The 16680-nt window shown below is 54.4% G+C and overlaps 2 protein-coding genes across 3 annotated transcripts in view; one reads left to right on the top strand and one right to left on the bottom strand.

The window, feature by feature from the left end:
* RHBDF1 (rhomboid 5 homolog 1) overlaps positions 1-13101 on the top strand; it is a 14877-nt gene extending 1776 nt beyond the window's left edge. The window contains exons 1-18 of one of the 2 annotated variants that reach the window (XM_003790729.3): positions 5250-5398; positions 6109-6249; positions 6322-6452; positions 7327-7540; positions 7923-8132; positions 8206-8328; positions 8401-8558; positions 9056-9313; positions 9438-9549; positions 9673-9747; positions 9850-10011; positions 10761-10861; positions 11003-11066; positions 11427-11521; positions 11710-11785; positions 11855-11955; positions 12059-12212; positions 12419-13101. In XM_003790729.3, the coding sequence (XP_003790777.2) occupies positions 5357-5398; positions 6109-6249; positions 6322-6452; positions 7327-7540; positions 7923-8132; positions 8206-8328; positions 8401-8558; positions 9056-9313; positions 9438-9549; positions 9673-9747; positions 9850-10011; positions 10761-10861; positions 11003-11066; positions 11427-11521; positions 11710-11785; positions 11855-11955; positions 12059-12212; positions 12419-12838 (2637 nt within the window). In that variant the 5' untranslated portion in view covers positions 5250-5356 and the 3' untranslated portion in view covers positions 12839-13101. Of the gene's footprint in view, positions 1-5249; positions 5399-6108; positions 6453-7326; positions 7541-7922; positions 8133-8205; positions 8329-8400; positions 8559-9055; positions 9314-9437; positions 9550-9672; positions 9748-9849; positions 10012-10760; positions 10862-11002; positions 11067-11426; positions 11522-11709; positions 11956-12058; positions 12213-12418 lie in introns of those variants that run through there. The other variant, XM_023513820.1, reaches the window with a different exon arrangement.
* Positions 13102-13782: 681 nt separating this feature from the next.
* The window catches only part of SNRNP25 (small nuclear ribonucleoprotein U11/U12 subunit 25), a 4039-nt gene continuing 1141 nt past the window's right edge, over positions 13783-16680 (bottom strand). The window contains exons 2-5 of the mRNA XM_003790730.3: positions 15818-15908; positions 15478-15583; positions 14778-14852; positions 13783-14049 (exon numbers count right to left, since the gene is read on the bottom strand). Coding sequence (XP_003790778.1) covers positions 13992-14049; positions 14778-14852; positions 15478-15583; positions 15818-15908 — 330 coding nt within the window. The 3' untranslated portion in view covers positions 13783-13991. The remainder of the gene's footprint in view (positions 14050-14777; positions 14853-15477; positions 15584-15817; positions 15909-16680) is intronic.

The raw sequence follows: 16680 nt of genomic DNA, 5'->3' as shown, positions 1-16680 counted from the left end.
TGGACCTGGCACCCTACTCACTGAGCCACAGGCATCGCCTATCCAGTGCCCCACTTCAGTGTCTGTGATGACAGAATCGACTTTCTGCCCCCAAATTGGATTATTTGGCTTCTGCTCATTTTCTGGGTTGGGTGTGTTTGGGGTAACTCCCTTTTCCCTCAACTGAGGTGCCTTTGGAAGGGTGGGTGGGATGGGGGCCCACAGGGGTCTGATAGTCAGCTTTCAATAGCCCGAGGGCTGTGTGGTCTGCTCCCTCCTCTGCAGCGAGGGCCAATGGGCAGGCAGATGGGGTCTACCCTTCTACCATAGCTGCTGGGCAGACCTGGTCCAAAGCTTTGAGCCACCTTAGAGGCTCTATGACCCTAGCCAGTGACTGACCTCTCTGATCCTCAGTTTCCTTATCTGTAAGGTAGATTCAGAGGCCCCCCCTCCCAGGGTTTATAACAGGTCAATGGGGTTAGTGGGATCAGGTTTGGGGCAGGTGTGCCTGGCTTCTGTTGCTAGTGGGCCAGGAAAAGGGTTGCTGAGCCTGAGGAAGCCTGGACACCAGGAAGCATGTGTGTGAGTTCAGCCAGGGACACTTTTAGAGCACTCTGATGGTGACTGGGCTGCTTATGTATTCTCTGGCAGCATGTTGATGGGATATGGGACTTTCCCCCATCCAGCCTGGAGAGGATGCTTTCATTTAACTCTGAGACCCTGCTCATTCAACTTCTGACCCCAGATAGGGAACAGAAGTGTCCAGATTAAAGGGAAAGTTATACCCAGAATCTGATATAGTTCTTGTTTCCACCTTTTTTCTTTCTTTCTTTCTTTTTTTTTTTTTTGCAGTTTTTTGGCCAGGGGCTGGGTTTGAACCCACCACCTCTGGCATATGGGGCCAGTGACCTACTCCTTTGAGCCACAGGCACTGCCCCTCACCCTCTTTCTGACTGGATGGCCTGCATAGGTCCCCTAACCTGAGCCCTGGGTTCCCTGACCCCCAAGTGGGCCTGACAGCTCCTGTCAGCCCCAGCTGGGTCAGGGGCTTTGACTCTGGCTGTCAGTTGCCCTGTGCCAAGTGTTCTAGCTGAGCCTAGATCAGCACCCCTTTTCCAGAGCTGGCCCCTTTCCTCCCCTGTGTACCATCTTTTTAAGCCAGGTCCCAGAAGTATCTTTATGAGCAGGGATCCCTGTGTCTCTAGGGCCTTGGCTGGCCTTCCTCACAGCTTGTCCACAGAAGGAAGCCTCTAGTTCTGTTGTTGCCCTTTGTGTGCTTATCTGGGTGATATGGGGAGGCAGGGATGCAGCATGTAATCCTGGGGCCACCAGTCTGGTTTCAGACCTGTCCTGCTCTCATTTCTTCCACAGAAAAGCAGAGGGGTCCCTAAGAGAGTGAAGGATGCTTGTGATTTGCAAAGGGCCTGGCAAATCTCATTCTTGGTATGATCCCACTTGCAGAAGAAGCATAGAAAAGCCAGGTGATTTTCACTTTGCTACATAGCAGCATGTAGGGCAGAAGGACTGGATTCTAGGCTGCCAGACAGCTGGCAATTTCCCTCTTGGGGGTCCAGGTTGGGTATCAGATTAGGGGTCAAACAGAAGGCTGAGGGTTGGGGAACCAGGTGCAGGTAGAGGTGCTGGAGGAGCCAGGGGACCTGGGACCAGGTTTGGTCGAGTTGAGGACACATCTGGGAAGGTGTCCCAGGGTGAGGCCTGTTGCTTCAGCTGATCTTGGTAGTGGGCAGTTCCCTGGGCAGAGCAGGGCCCAGGCTTGATGATTCTGGCCCTGGGGCTGGCTATCTACTCTGCCTTCAGTTATCCCTGCCAGCATCATCTTGTGAGTGGAGTGTGCTGGACAGGCCTGACATCAGTGGTTGCTGCTCACAACTGAGGGTTCAGGTTCATGCTGGCTGTGACCACTGTCCAGGCCTAGGCTGGTCAGAACTTCTTTTGTCCCTTTTTTTTTTGGAGACAGAGTCTCAAGCTGTTGCCCTGGGTAGAGTGCTGTGGCATCACTGCTCAGAGCAACCTCAAACTCTTGGGCTTAAGAGTTGCCTCAGCCTCCCAGGTAGGTGGGACTACAGGCACCTGCTACAACACCCGGTGTATTCGAACCATCAGCCTTGGTGTATGTGGCTCGTGCCTTAGCTGCTTGAGCTACAGGTGCCAAGCCATCTTGTCACTTCTTAAACTCATCTCCTTTGAAGGGCCCTGTCCCTGGGCTCCCTGGCCCTCTTGGTACATGTGCTCTGGGCCCTCTCTCACCCCGCTCCTCCCTGCAGTTTGGGCTGCCTTCCTGTCCTGCAGAGGCCCTGGTTTCCACAAGCAGCTCTTGACTTTTTGTTGTTGACTCAGCTGCCTCCAGTAGAGCACCTACTGTGTGTTGGGCACTGCTATGTCCCTGATATTCAGAAGTGAAAACTGAGACTTTCCTAAGGTTGTAGGTGGTGAAGGTAAATGGGATCTGAGTGTAGTGTCCGTTTCCAGCTGTCTTTTTTTTTTTTTTTTTTTTTTGAGGCAGAGTCTCAAGCTGTCACCCTGGGTAGAATGCTGTGGCATCACAGCTCACAGCAACCTCCAACTCCTGGACTCAAGTGATTCTCCTGCCTCTGCCTCCTAAGTAGCTGAGACTACAGGTGCCTGCCACACACCTGGCTATTTTTTGGTTGACAGAGCCTCAAGCACATCATTGTTGTTTGGTGGGCCCAGGCTGGATTCAAACCCTCCTGTGGCTGGCGCTTTAGCTGCTTGAGCCACAGGCGCTGAGCTGCCAGCTGTCTTTACTGGCACCTCTACATTGGCTCCTGTGTTCTGGGATGTGCTGACATTTTGTTACCCCTACCAGATTCTGTCACCTCTGTTAGTGTTTATTCTTCAGCATTTCCCACCTAACTTTTATTTTTTTTGAGACAGAGTCTCACTTTGTTGCCCCTAGTAGAATGCTGTGGTGTCAGCTCACAGCAACCTCAGACTCTTGGGCTCAAGTGATTGTTTTGCCTCAGCCTCCTGAGTAGCTGGAATTATAGGTGCCTGCCACAACACCTGGGTATTGTTAGAGGTGGGGTCTCACTCTGGCTTAGGTTGGTGTCAAACCTGTGAGCTCAGGCAGTCCACCCACCTTGGCCTCCCAGAGTGCTAGGCACGAGCCACTGCACCCGGCATCCCACCTGACTTCTAGATGCCCCTGTGGGTGCTATCTGATGTGGCTTGGCCAGGGTTGGCAGCCATGAACACTGCTGGAGTTGATGCATGCTCTGTGACCCCAGGCGGTCAGGCTTTCCATGGGCTGTGGTTTTCCCTGCACTGTGGGGTTAGCAGAGGGGAGATGCTGCTGGGATTCCCCCTGAGGGGCTGTCTGGGAACAAGAGCCCACTGTGTGCTGGGGGAAGGCCTGGACACTGAGCCACTGTTTCTGGAAGGCAATGTGCAGCTCCCTGGCCCAGACTCTTTGTCTAGCCTGGGCCTGCCCCTCCCCTGCTCTTGCTGTGGTGCAGCATTGAATCCTGCTCACTTGAGGGTATGATGGGGAGCCAGGCATACAGGGGTGTGGCAGGCTGGGGTCACACAGCACTGAGGGCAGGGTGGGTGTCCTCTGCCATTCACTGGACCTGGAGCTGTGTGGGGAGGGCATGGGGGTGGTGCCTCCCTCATGAACTGAACTGTAGTGTTTCTCAAGGCCACCTCAGGTGGGGACTGAGGGGATGTCAGGCTTCCTGTGTATGTTTATAGCCTTGGCCCTTCTCACCTTCTATCCCATGCTGTTCCCACTCCTGACTCTCACACAGTCAGTCCCTCCTACCAGACCCAGTAGAGGACTTAGCTCTTTGAAGAATCCTCTTCTACCCCAGATCATGGTGCTGGCCTGTGCTCTGCGGTAATCAGTATTTACCTAGCAGAGGCTTCAGAGAAAGCCTGTCTTCAGCACTGTGGACCTAGCAATGACAGGACAGAGGACTGCACATGTATGAATGAACTCTCTTGCTGTGCCATGCTATGCCAGATTGGGAGTGGGCAGCTTGACTGAGGCTGCAGGTCCTGGGGTGCATGGGAGGCTGGGAGGCTGCATTTGCTGAGGGGCTCTGGGATGGGAGGAAGCCAGGTGTGAGGACAGGCCTTGGGGGGCATGCAGGTGCCATGGGGGTTATGGATAGTATGAGCTGATTGGGGGGCAGAGGTTGTTGGTACTCCTGAGCGAAGGCCCCAGCTGGATGTTACTAGAGAGGCTGGGCACAGGTGGGGAGGCTCCCATGGAGTGTTCTCTGGCACTTGGTGTGGTGACTCCAGTGGTGGCCCTGTGCCTCTGTGGACCCCACAATGACCCATTTTCTAGGCAAGAACACTGAAACTAACTAAGCATGTGACTTTTGGGTGGCAGGGCCAGAGTGGCTCCTTGGGATGGATGGAAGGCAGCATGGCTTCCCCTAGTGAAATGTTGAGGGGTCTCCCTTTTGCCTGGTGCCTGGCCCCTTGCTCACAAGGCCCCTGGGGCCCACACAGCCTAGAGATCAAAATGTTTGGGGGCAGAGACCCTCCCAGTGAGTGGAGACAGATGCAGGCCCTGAGATCATGCTAGCTGAGGGCAGTGAGAGGAACACAGACTTGTGGGGCCATGTGGTTTGAAAGACCCCATGCTTGGGTGCTTCCCTGAGGTTTGCCTCCAGCTGCTCCCCTAGACCTGAAATGTATGGTCAGCTCAGAGAAGGAGCTGGAATGTGAGGGTAGTCTGAGAGCCAGGAGAAGGCATTTGGAAGGATACCCTCCCACTGGGCATGTTTCTGGCCCATGTAGGACCAGGAGGAGCTATGAGCAGCACCTGGAGCTGTCTCTGGTCAGTGGAGGGCCACTAGGAGCTGTGAGCACTGTTCTAGGACTGTCCCTAGCTAGTATAAGACCATTAGCAGCTGTGAGCAGTGTCCTGGGCCTGTTCCTAGTATGCTGCCCTGAATATGTGACCTTGAGCAAGGCAAACCTCTGTTTTTTAGGCCTGAGTTTCCCTTCTTGTATGGTGTGGGTGGGGCTTACTTTATAGCCCCTTCAGGTAGCTGGGTGGGAGACTCACAAGTGGAAGTCATTTCTGGGGGCATTAGTGGGAGGGTTATGACTCTATAGCTCAGAGTCTGTCGGGATCTGAGCTCTTTTAAGAGGCTGAGGAATTATGGGTTTTCTGCCCAAAATTGCTTCAGGAAGCACCAGCGATCCCCCCACTCTCTGTGTCCCCGTTATGCTTCCAATCTTGAACCTCTATCTCCGTCACTTTCCAGATCCTATCATCCCATTTGATGAGGGGAGAGGTGCAGATCTATCACCAAGGTGCAAGGGGGGAGAGTCCCAAGGAGGACTGTCTCAGTGACTTGGCCAGGCAGTGGTGGCCCAAATGCTGACCTCTCTGCTCTGGACTCCTTTGTGTGCCCAAGTAGTAGGTTTGGGGTGCACTGCTTCTCATTACACCTCCCTCACCCCCTGCAGAGCCCCTCACAGCTGTTTCTGGGCACATTGCACCACCTGGTGGTCATTGTGGTGTCTGCACCATTTCTGGACAGTCAATTGCGTGGAGGAGCCTGGTGCCACCAGGGACCTCTGTGTCCTTCAGTGGAAGTCATGGTTGAGAGGCTGATATCTGGGTCAGGTAGGGGTGCAGATGGGGGTGAGCCCCCATCTCTTTAGGACCTGGAACTGGCTGTTCATGTGTGGGGCCCTCTGGGGCCCTCTGTAGCACCAGTTGAGTTCACTTACTCTCCTCCCTCAAGCCTCTGTTCATATCACCTCCGAGGGAGGCCGCATTGCCTCCTACTGAGGAAAGCAGAACTGAGGACCATAATCTGCTCTTTTCCCTATCACACTTAGCATCTTTTACCAGAGTATATTTACATATTTGTCAGTTTATGGTTCTCTAGATTGTATGCTCCTTGGGTGCAAGGATTTTGTCTTATTTCGTCACCAGTCCATCCCAAGCATCTGGAATGGTAGGTACTCAAAAAGTGGTCTGTGGAGGATGTACATTGTCTGAGGACCTTGGATGCGCCCAGCACTGTCTGTGGGGGCAAGCGTGTCAGTGTCTGGGCCTGACAGTCTTCAGAGCTCTGTCAGTGTTGTCCTTGTTGAAATTCCCCCTCCCCCCACTGCCAGGCCTGCCTCGCTCTCCCTGGAACCATGAGTGAGGCTCGCAGAGACAGCACGAGCAGTCTGCAGCGCAAGAAGCCCCCCTGGCTGAAGCTAGACATCCCGGCTGCAGCACCCCCAGCAGCAGAGGAGCCCGGCTTCCTGCAGGTAGGCCCTGACCAGCAGGAGCTGTGGGTGCACACTCTCATCCATTGCCCTTACCATGACCCTATTGCCCAGCCCCTGAGGCGCCAGGCTTTCCTGCGGAGTGTGAGCATGCCAGCTGAGACAGTCCATGTCCCTTCACCCCACCCTGAGCCCCGGAGGCCCGTGCTGCAGCGCCAGACATCCATCACACAGACCATTCGCAGGTACTGCACTACCCCAGCCACGCCATGAGGTGGGGGCTGGGGGTGTGGGGACAGAGGCAGGCACACTGGGCTGGGACTGGGGCGGGGGTCCTCCTGTCCAGTGTTCTCCTCAGTCTTAGTCCCCACGCCTCCTATCTTCCTGCTGTTCTAGGGACTGACTGCTCTCCCTCTATCCCCACCCCAGCACTCATACTCCATTTCTTCCACCTCCCTAATGCTCTGGCCTCTCAGCAGCCGACAAGTACGCTTTGGGCGTGTCTACACTCTGCCCCTCTTGGGTCCCCAGGCCCGCAGGGTCCTCCCGCAGCGCCAGTCTCTTTCTTGGTCCCTGCTCAGGTGCCTCACACAGGTCATGAGTGTGTTGGTGTTTTCTGGTGTATGCATGGCATGTGGCCTCTTGGGAGCTGCCAGTGTGGTTGACATTCCTTGGGGTGCTTAAATTGGACGCTGCCAGTGTTTTGTTTGCATGTCCAAGGGCTGTGGGGCAGGGCCTGCTGTCTGAATCCTGTGGTGTACTGGGTTGGGTTGCTGCCTGGGCTGAGCTTCCTTGGGGTGAGCTCTCAGCTGCCTGTGTAGGCGCAGTATCCTCTTCAGTCCCCCTTCAAGGATCGGGTGAGGGCCTGTGTGAAGTGCTTAGCTGGGCAAGGCCTGCTAGCTGCAGCCCAGTGGGGTTTTCAAATTGGCTAACTATTGAGCAGGAGGCCAGGGACAGTGCATACTCATCTTCTTAGTTAGACCATGACTACTCGGACCCTGGACCCTAGAGTGACAGGAGGCCTGGGGCAGGGCATGCTGCCTGGAGGGGGGCCTTTGAAGCCCCCTGTGTGGGAGCAGGGAGATCTGCCTGCCCCTTGCTGAGTCCTTCCTATGCCAGGGGGACAGCTGACTGGTTTGGAGTGAGCAAGGACAGCGACAGCACCCAGAAATGGCAACGCAAGAGCATCCGTCACTGCAGCCAGCGCTATGGGAAACTGAAGCCCCAAGTCATCCGGGAATTGGACCTGCCTAGCCAGGACAATGTGTCGCTGACCAGCACTGAGACACCACCCCCACTATATGTGGGGCCATGCCAGCTGGGCATGCAGAAGGTATGATGCTGGCTGTTGTCCCTGCAGGCCCCCATTCTTTTCCCCTGGGCTGGAGACATAGCCTGGAAGAGTGGTCAGACAGTCCCCTGAAGGCACTTGAGATACTCTCTGGGAAGGAGGATTTTGTGGTGGGGACCGGGTCGTAGGATAGTACCCAGGGCTCAGCTTCTAGATGGGGGAGCATCCCAGTCTGAGCAGCAGTGCACAGACCTTACTACCAGGGAGAAGGACCTCTCGGGGCTGAAGGGTGGGGAGGGTACCCACAAGAAGTGAGAGAAGAAGCACTCATGACTTTGCGTAAGGCCTGTGTAGGCCTGGGTATGTGAGGAACCCCCATGCTGCTGACCCAGCCTTGACCCCAGCATACCCTCCCCTCCACCAGATCATAGACCCCCTAGCCCGTGGTCGGGCCTTCCGGGTGGCAGATGATGCTGTGGATGGCCTGAGTGCCCCGCACACGCCCATCACGCCAGGTGCTGCCTCCCTCTGCTCCTTCTCCAGCTCCCGTTCAGGTTTCAACCGGCTCCCGCGGCGGCGCAAGCGTGAGTCGGTGGCCAAGATGAGCTTCCGGGCAGCAGCAGCACTGGTGAAGGTGGGTGCTGGGCCCAGGGTAGGGGTGGGACTGCAGCTGGTTCCTGGGCCCTCGCTCAATTTTTTGCCCCCAGGGCCGCTCGATTAGGGATGGCACCTTGCGCCGGGCTCAGCGCCGAAGCTTTACTCCGGCCAGCTTTCTGGAGGAGGACACAGCTGATTTCCCAGATGAGTTGGATACATCCTTCTTTGCCCGGGTAAGAAGTGCCCAGGCCATCGCCCCATCCTCTTCATCTCTGCGTCCACCCTGACCTCACATGTTTGCTCAGGAAGGTATCCTCCACGAGGAGCTGTCCACGTACCCAGATGAAGTGTTTGAGTCCCCCTCAGAAGCAGCGCTCAAGGACTGGGAGAAAGCCCCAGAGCAGGCAGACCTCACCGGTGGGGCCCTAGACCGCAGTGAGCTTGAGCGCAGCCACCTGATGCTGTGAGTGTGGGAGGCACATGAGGGTCCAGCAGGAGGGCCTCTAGTTCCTTAGGAGCAGCTGGGCAAGGCTGGACATTAACAGTCTGTGGGTGACAGAAAAGGACACTTCATGGACTGGGAATCCACCATAGGCAGGAGGCCCGGGGCTGGGCATGACCCCTGCGTAACTGCCTACCTCTGGTGTGGGTAACAATCCCAGAGCCCAGGAAATGGACAGAATCCAGTGGGGAGGAGCAGATGACTTAGCTAAATACTTGCCAAAGTGGAGAACCAGGATTCTAGTGGGTCCTGGTTCCTTCCTCCTTGCCATGGCTTGGGGAGGAGGGGGGAAGGGCTGTTCTTTTCCTGGTGAGGAGGCTTAACTCGGCAGGCATCTTCCCTGATGGTCCTGGGATGCACAGTGCCTGGCATGTACCCCAGTTCCTAGGTGTGGGGGAGGAAGGGAGGGCAGCAGGTTGGGAGTCTGGGATGGAGGTCCATGCACTGACTCCCTGCAGGCCCCTGGAGCGTGGCTGGCGGAAGCAGAAGGAAGGCAGTGCAGCAGCCTCACAGCCCAAGGTGCGGCTTCGGCAGGAGGTAGTGAGCACCGCGGGGCCCCGCCGGGGCCAGCGCATCGCGGTGCCTGTGCGCAAACTTTTCGCCAGAGAGAAGCGGCCGTATGGGCTGGGCATGGTGGGACGGCTCACTAACCGCACCTACCGCAAGCGCATAGACAGCTATGTCAAGCGCCAGATAGAGGACATGGATGACCACAGGTAGGTGTGTCATGGGAGTGCAGCCCTAGGTCCGCAGTCCTTTGGGTTAGGAGGGAGGCTTCTAAGTGAGGGTGGGAGCTGTGGGTTGGGCATGCAGCTCCCCCGCTGACGCTCCGCCTCGTAGGCCCTTCTTCACCTACTGGCTCACCTTCGTGCACTCACTGGTCACCATTCTAGCCGTGTGCATCTATGGCATCGCGCCCGTGGGCTTCTCACAGCATGAGACGGTGGATTCGGTGAGCCCCTGTGCCCTCCCTGGGTCCGAGATGACTGCAGTGTGGGCTCTGGAACCCCTCCCACCCTGTTCTGGGAGAAGGCAGCTCAAGTTGGCCTGTCTGATCCTGCTCCCAACCTCCTAGGTGCTGCGGAACCGCGGGGTCTATGAGAACGTAAAGTATGTGCAGCAGGAGAACTTCTGGATCGGGCCCAGCTCGGTGAGGGCGTGGCTAGGGGTGGAGCCTGGCGGGGCTCTGCCTGGAAGAGTCAGGTGTGCAGATGGCCTGGAGCTGAAACTGCACATCCCTCTTCACCCACAGGAGGCCCTCATTCATCTGGGCGCCAAGTTTTCACCTTGCATGCGCCAGGACCCGCAGGTGCACAGCTTCATCCATGCGGCCCGTGAGCGGGAAAAGCACTCGGCCTGCTGCGTGCGGAATGACAGGTCGGGCTGCGTTCAGACCTCGGAGGAGGAGTGCTCGGTGCGTTTCCCTGCCCGACTCCCATTCTCATCTGCACTGTATGTGTTCAGACTTCAGAGAGATCCATAAAGGATCATATAGATCCTTTACTTCTGTCCTTGGCACATAGCATTGTCTGCAATGCTATGCAAGGCCCTTCCCCTCACATTCATTCCATATCTCCATCCTCCTCCATCTCCATTTCCTCACCCATTAGATCAACATTTGATTTTTTGATTTGGTTTTTGGATTTGGGTATACTCATTCAGTATGCATCCTGTTTGTGTGCATGTATCTTCAAGTTTACATAATTGGTATTGTGTTTTACCCAGTAAACAGTTTTTTTAAAGATTGGTCATCCAAGTTTTTATCACATCATTTTATATGCAGGTGCCATAGTTTATACCAGTTCTCTGATTTAGGACACAGAAGTTTCTTTTTTTCAGCTTTTGGCTGGGGCCGGGTTTGAACCCTGCCACCTCCAGTATATGGGGCTGGCATCCTACTCCTTTGAGCCATAGGTGCTGCCCAGGACACAGACGTTGTGTCTAATTTTAAGTTAGTAATTGTGGTGTTGAACTCTTCATAACAGAATCTATTCCAACATGCGCATGCATTTCAGGAGTATAAATTCCAGAGTTGAGCTGCAGAGTCAGAGAGGATTTCAGTGGTTTTGCCTTTGACTCCTGACTCCCTGAACCCCCACTTTGTCCTGGCTGAATGAGGCAAGTAGGTTCTGACCAGGGGCTGACCCTGTGTCCCTTTCACAGTCCACCCTGGCAGTGTGGGTGAAGTGGCCCATCCATCCTAGCGCCCCAGACTTTGCAGGCCAAAAGAGACAGTTTGGCTCTGTCTGCCACCAGGATCCCAGGTCAGTCCTGCTAGCTGCTTTCTTCCCTGCTTTTGTCTACGCTTTCTTGGAGGGTGTGATGGAGGGATGTTGAGTTGAGTGGAATGGTACCAATGTTAAGGGCTCAAAGCTGGGTCTGACCTACACACTTGGTTTATGCAGGGTGTGTGATGAACCCTCCTCTGAAGATCCCCATGAGTGGCCAGAAGACATCACCAAGTGGCCAGTAAGCTGGGGTGGGGAGTTGTTGGTGAGTCACCTTAGTTTGTGGGGGAGGAAGCGACACCCACCCATTAGTAATGCCAGAGATTCCCACATTTTCAGATGCTATGCCCCTGGCTTTTGCACAGCCTATCAATCAACCACAGCCTGCCCCTCTGAGCAAGTGAGCTAGGTGAAGACTTGGGAGGTCTGCTGATACTAGTCCAGTTTGACAGATGGCCCAGCTAAGGGTTAGGACGGCCTGATTGAAGTTGAGGAAGGCCTGTTTTCATGAGCTTGTCCATCTTTGCCTTAACTCCAAACATGGTGTGGGGTGGAGGGTTGGAGGAGGTCCTCACCCATCTCATCCCTATCTGTGACCCAGATCTGCACCAAAAACAGTGCTGGAAACCACACCAACCATCCCCACATGGATTGTGTCATAACAGGCCGGCCCTGCTGCATTGGCACCAAGGGCAGGTAGGTCACAGTGTTGTCCTAGGCCATGCCCTTCTCCCTCAGCAAGTCCTGAGATAACCTGATAATATTGAGGCATGTGGGGTGAGAAAGGGTCTGGACTTATTCAAGGCAAACAAAGGTGGGTGGGTAGGCTGAAACAGTAGTCCTCTGCAAAGTGGCACCCTCCAAACTCTAGCCTGACCTTCCAGGTGTGAGATCACCTCCCGGGAATACTGTGACTTCATGAGGGGCTACTTCCATGAGGAGGCCACACTCTGCTCTCAGGTAGACCTCCAGGGTGAGGGTGTACTCCTCTTCCCAGCCATTGTGGGTGCTGATGGGCTGCTCCCACAGGTGCACTGCATGGATGATGTGTGTGGGCTCCTGCCTTTCCTCAACCCGGAGGTGCCTGACCAGTTCTACCGCCTGTGGCTGTCCCTTTTCCTGCACGCTGGGCAAGTGACACTGTGGGCAAGGTGGTGGGGTCTCAGGGACCACAGGTGTGGCTGGTTGGGAGTGGTCCCTTTCCCTGCTGAGTGCCTCCTGCCACCCCTACAGGATCCTGCACTGCCTGGTGTCCGTTTGCTTCCAGATGACCGTCCTGCGGGACCTGGAAAAGCTGGCAGGCTGGCACCGAATAGCCATCATCTACCTGTTGAGTGGTGTCACTGGCAACTTGGCCAGTGCCATTTTCTTGCCATACCGGGCAGAGGTAAGGCTGTCCTTTGGGGTGGGGAGCCTCCCACATGCTCTGGTGGTCGGGGTCTCCACAGTGCCTAGCCTGGGAGCATCTCCATGTGGCTCCTCCATCCTGATGTGCTGCTCTTGGCCATGGGAGGTGGGATGGAAAGATGAGGCCCTGGTCCAGGGGGGCCCACTCAGCCCCCCTGGCTCACAGCCATTCTTACTGCCCCCCAGGTGGGCCCAGCGGGCTCGCAGTTTGGCATCCTGGCCTGCCTCTTTGTGGAGCTCTTTCAGAGCTGGCAGATTCTGGTGCGGCCCTGGCGTGCCTTCTTCAAGCTTCTCGCCGTGGTGCTCTTCCTCTTCACCTTTGGGCTGCTGCCCTGGATCGACAACTTTGCCCACATCTCAGGCTTCATCAGTGGCCTCTTCCTCTCCTTTGCCTTCCTGCCCTACATTAGCTTTGGCAAGTTTGACCTGTACCGTAAGCGCTGCCAGATCATCATCTTTCAGGTGGTCTTCCTGGGACTCCTAGCTGGACTGGTGGTCCTCTTCTACTTCTATCCTGTCCGCTGTGAGTGGTGTGAGTTCCTCACCTGCATCCCCTTCACTGACAAGTTCTGTGAGAAGTATGAACTGGACGCTCAGCTCCATTGAGCTGGCTGCCAGCATGGGCAGCCATGCACTCCAGCAGGCCAGAGCCAGATGGGCACGATCACCCTTAGCCTCACAGGCATGTGGGACTTGCCAGTTTCCTGAACACAGATCCTTTGTGCCTTGTTCATGTCCGTTGAACCTTTCATACTGCTGGGCATTTTTTATGCTATTTCCTGTGATAACCTTCTAATAACTAGTCTCTTGACGACCACCTCAAGTGGCCAATAAATGGACTGGGAGCGTTTTAGCTGCCACTAACTTGACTAGGCCTTCTTCCTCCTTCCACCTTGTTTCTGGCTGGGGCTATAGAGGGAGGCCAGAGAGGTCCCTGGCCTGACTCAGTGTCAAGCACCGGCTCTTCTACCTGCAGTGAAGTCCCTCAGTCAGAGGTGCACCTTGCTCCCCATTCCTTAACCAATGCTGGGGCAAGGCCCGAGGGACATGCTGTTATGTACCCCTCCGACTGGGAAGTACTCTCCTCACCCCAGCAGCTCCAGTTTCCATCCTGTGCTACCTCCCTTTCATGGAGCTTGAAGGCACTGCTGTAGGTGAACCCTGTGGGTTGAGGCTAGAGTACCCACCATGGCTGTGCCACACCACCATTCCCACTGTGGCTCTTGGGATGCATGCCCTTGTTTCCCCACAAGGAGAAAAAGAAAGACAGCTGCTCTGCTAGTTTTTCCTCCATGCTGTGGAGATCATGGTAACAGAATCATGTGATTTGGGAAGTGGTGTGGCCTCGGTTCAGATATGACACACCTGGGCTCTGGAACACACCTGCATCTCTTACCACCATGATGGGGAGGTCTAGTCTCTCCTACATAGGGTACTGTGTCTTTTTGACTTTTCAGACTAAGAAACAAACAGATTTATTCTGTACACAGAGCCAGGCCCACAGTCTGTAGGACTGGCTGTGTGGTTAGGGTATTTGGGCCCAAGGAGATGTCAGGCTCAGGCCAAATAGATAGGAAGGGAGCACTGGCTCATCCTGTCCTAGTCCTCAGGGCTGTAGGGTTCATGCTGACAGTCCCAGGTGGCCACACCTGGGCTGAGGTCCCTCAATGTCCTTTCTGTGAAAGAGGGACAACTTGAGAGCACCATCCTTCTGAAAAAGCTCAGCCACCAGTGTGTAGAATTGTCCTTATCAGGAGGTTCACTTTTGCCTCAGCTTTTTGATGAAAGAAACCTCATCCCGATTCCGGATACCATAACTGGAAGGAAAGGAAAGATAAGATGTAAGTGTTTGACCTACAGAAGTGGACATTTGTGACTCCCCACTAGAGGCTTGTGAAGGACTAAGAATTTGAGGCTTGGCGCCTTTAGCTCAACTGGCTAAGGCGCCAGCCACATACACCTAAGGTGGTGGGTTCGAATCCCCAGCCCGGACCCGCCAAACAACAATGACGGCTGCAACCAAAAAATAGCCGGGCATTGTGGCGGGCGCCTGTAGTCCCAGCTACTTGGGAGGCAGAGGCAGGAGACTCGCTTAAGCCCAGGAGTTGGAGGTTGCTGTGAGCTGTAATGCCATGGCACTCTACCCAGGGGGACAGCTTGAGGCTCTGTCTCAAAAAAAAAAAAAAAAAAAGAATTTGAAACACCAGGAGGGATGAATGTGGCCCAAGAGGTCCAGGAGGTGGTAATGGACATTCCCCCATAGACCTGTTGTAACAGCAGGGCAGCCTTTCACTCCATGCCCATTCTCATTTCCATTCTCCTAGCACTGTGCAGCCCTGAGCTGCTGCTGGTGAGAACAGCGGGGCCCCTCAAGCTGTACCTCTGCCTGCCGTTCTTCTAGTAGGGAGAGTCCCAGTCCCAAAGAAGTTCCTTGCAGGAAGGCATCACCTCCTGGGAGGGGGCTGCCCTACTCTAGCAGAACATGAGGGCCTAGAGGGCAACAAACCAGATGTCCTCCTACAACTAAGACATGGCCTGCACTTACTCTCGGAGCTTCTTCCTGTCTTCTGTGAGCTTCTCTCCTGCAGAGGTCAGATGGTATGTCCGCCACACATAAGACCTGCAAGAAGGGGACTCAGGTAAATTTTATGCCCTGAGCAGGGTGAGCTGAGTGGCTGTGCATGACAGGGTCTCAAGGCATCAGCCCAATGTTAGGCAGCTGTAAGGAGGCACTGTTCTCAAAGGGCTGCAGGGCCAAACACACTTTGCTAATAAAATAGGTGGCACTGCCAAGACTCAGCTAACATGACACTTCATCCAAAAGGAGAGTGAAGGCTGGAAGCATGTAGGTGAGGAGGACAGGAGCCCTGATAGACACATCATCTGTGCCTAGGGAGGCCACTTCTAGACAGTAGAAAGGGTATAAAGTGTCCTCAAATGAAGATATCAAGCAGCTTGGGTGGGGCAATACAGATGAAAGAGTCAGTATGTTTTATTTGTTTGGGTTTTTTTGCAATTTTTGGCCAGGGGTGGGTTTGAATTCATCACCTCCAGCTTATGGGGCCAGCGCCCTACTCCTTTGAGCCACACAGGCACTGCCCGAGTCAATATGTTTTGAAAGAGCAGCTGAGGCAGGAGTCCCAGGCAGAGAAGCACCCACCTTGTCTGAACTCTTATTATGACAAGGAGCTTGTCACTTAGTGGCAGTGTGCTCAGGTGGAGCTGGGAGCTGCTGTTCCACTCACCAGCTGATGTGCTGAACACCCCCTTCCCGCTCCTGCTTGAGCTGCACATATCTCTGGATGGCCTTCTTCAGGTCCAGGACCGTGGCATTCTGCACTACAACCACAGCTGCAACCATGGATGCAAAGGGGAGAAAAGGCATGGTGGGAACCCACAGTCAAAGCCTCAGATGGCAGAAGGGTAACCCAGAAGCTTTACTGAGCTGAACTGTGGGCAGGGCAGGTTTGTGGTTGCCCCAATACCCCTGGCATGGGCAGTGAGTTTCTGCTAACTAGTACAGCTAACATTGTGCCCCCATGAAACCTCAGACCATAAGGCCTGAAGGGAGAGGGCAGCACTTACGCATCACTTCTCCATCCATCTTGCATACTCGGACTGTCATTGCTTGGCCATATTCTAGTGCTATTTGGGAATTGACCTCTTCCAAAGTAACCTAGAAAAGAGCAAGAGTGGAAACAGGAACACTGGCTTTCTTTACTGCCTCAAACAACAACAAAGAAAAACAAGCTGACAGAAAGCGGTGCTCCAATTTTATGAAGGGTAAGGAAGGTAAGGGGCTCTTCCTATGTTAGGGTTTCCCAGTTCTTCAACACCCTGCACTAAAGTGCCACCCCAATTTTTGTGTGCAAAATTTACCAAAAAACAGTAATGGTAATACATACTTTAACATACATAACAGTTAAGAAATACAAGTTAGTTTTAACCACACATGATAGGCTAAATATAAAAAATATTAATTAAAACCAGTGTTGATGGGTGGCGCCTGTAGCTCAAAGGAGTAGGGTGTCAGCCCCATATGCTGGAGGTGGTGGGTTCAAACCCAGCCCTGGCCAAAACTGCAAAACAAAACAAAACAGATTCCCCAAAACAGTGTTGAACCAAAGCAGATTGATGCTTGAGGCAAATGGAAAAAGCAGTAATACTGATCTTGTCTTCATTTAAAATCTGCTTTTAGACTTTTAGGTTGTTTCTGAATGAATTTTGGCTTTTCAAAATACTACCATTAAAATGACATTTATCCTGGCTCTGCGCCTGTGGCTCAAGTGGCTAAGGCGCCAGCCACATACACCTGAGCTGGTGGGTTTGAATCCAGCCTGGGCCCGCCAAACAATGATGGCTGCAACCAAAAAGCTGGATGTGGTGGGCACCTGTGGTTCCAGTTTCTTGGGAGGTGGAGACAGGAGACTCGCTTGAGCCCAAGAGTT

Source organism: Otolemur garnettii, unplaced genomic scaffold (assembly GCF_000181295.1).
Source record: "Otolemur garnettii isolate 467f Iridium unplaced genomic scaffold, OtoGar3 scaffold00044, whole genome shotgun sequence".
NCBI classification, from domain to species: Eukaryota; Metazoa; Chordata; class Mammalia; order Primates; family Galagidae; genus Otolemur; species Otolemur garnettii.
This window is presented reverse-complemented; position numbering and strand designations above follow the sequence as displayed.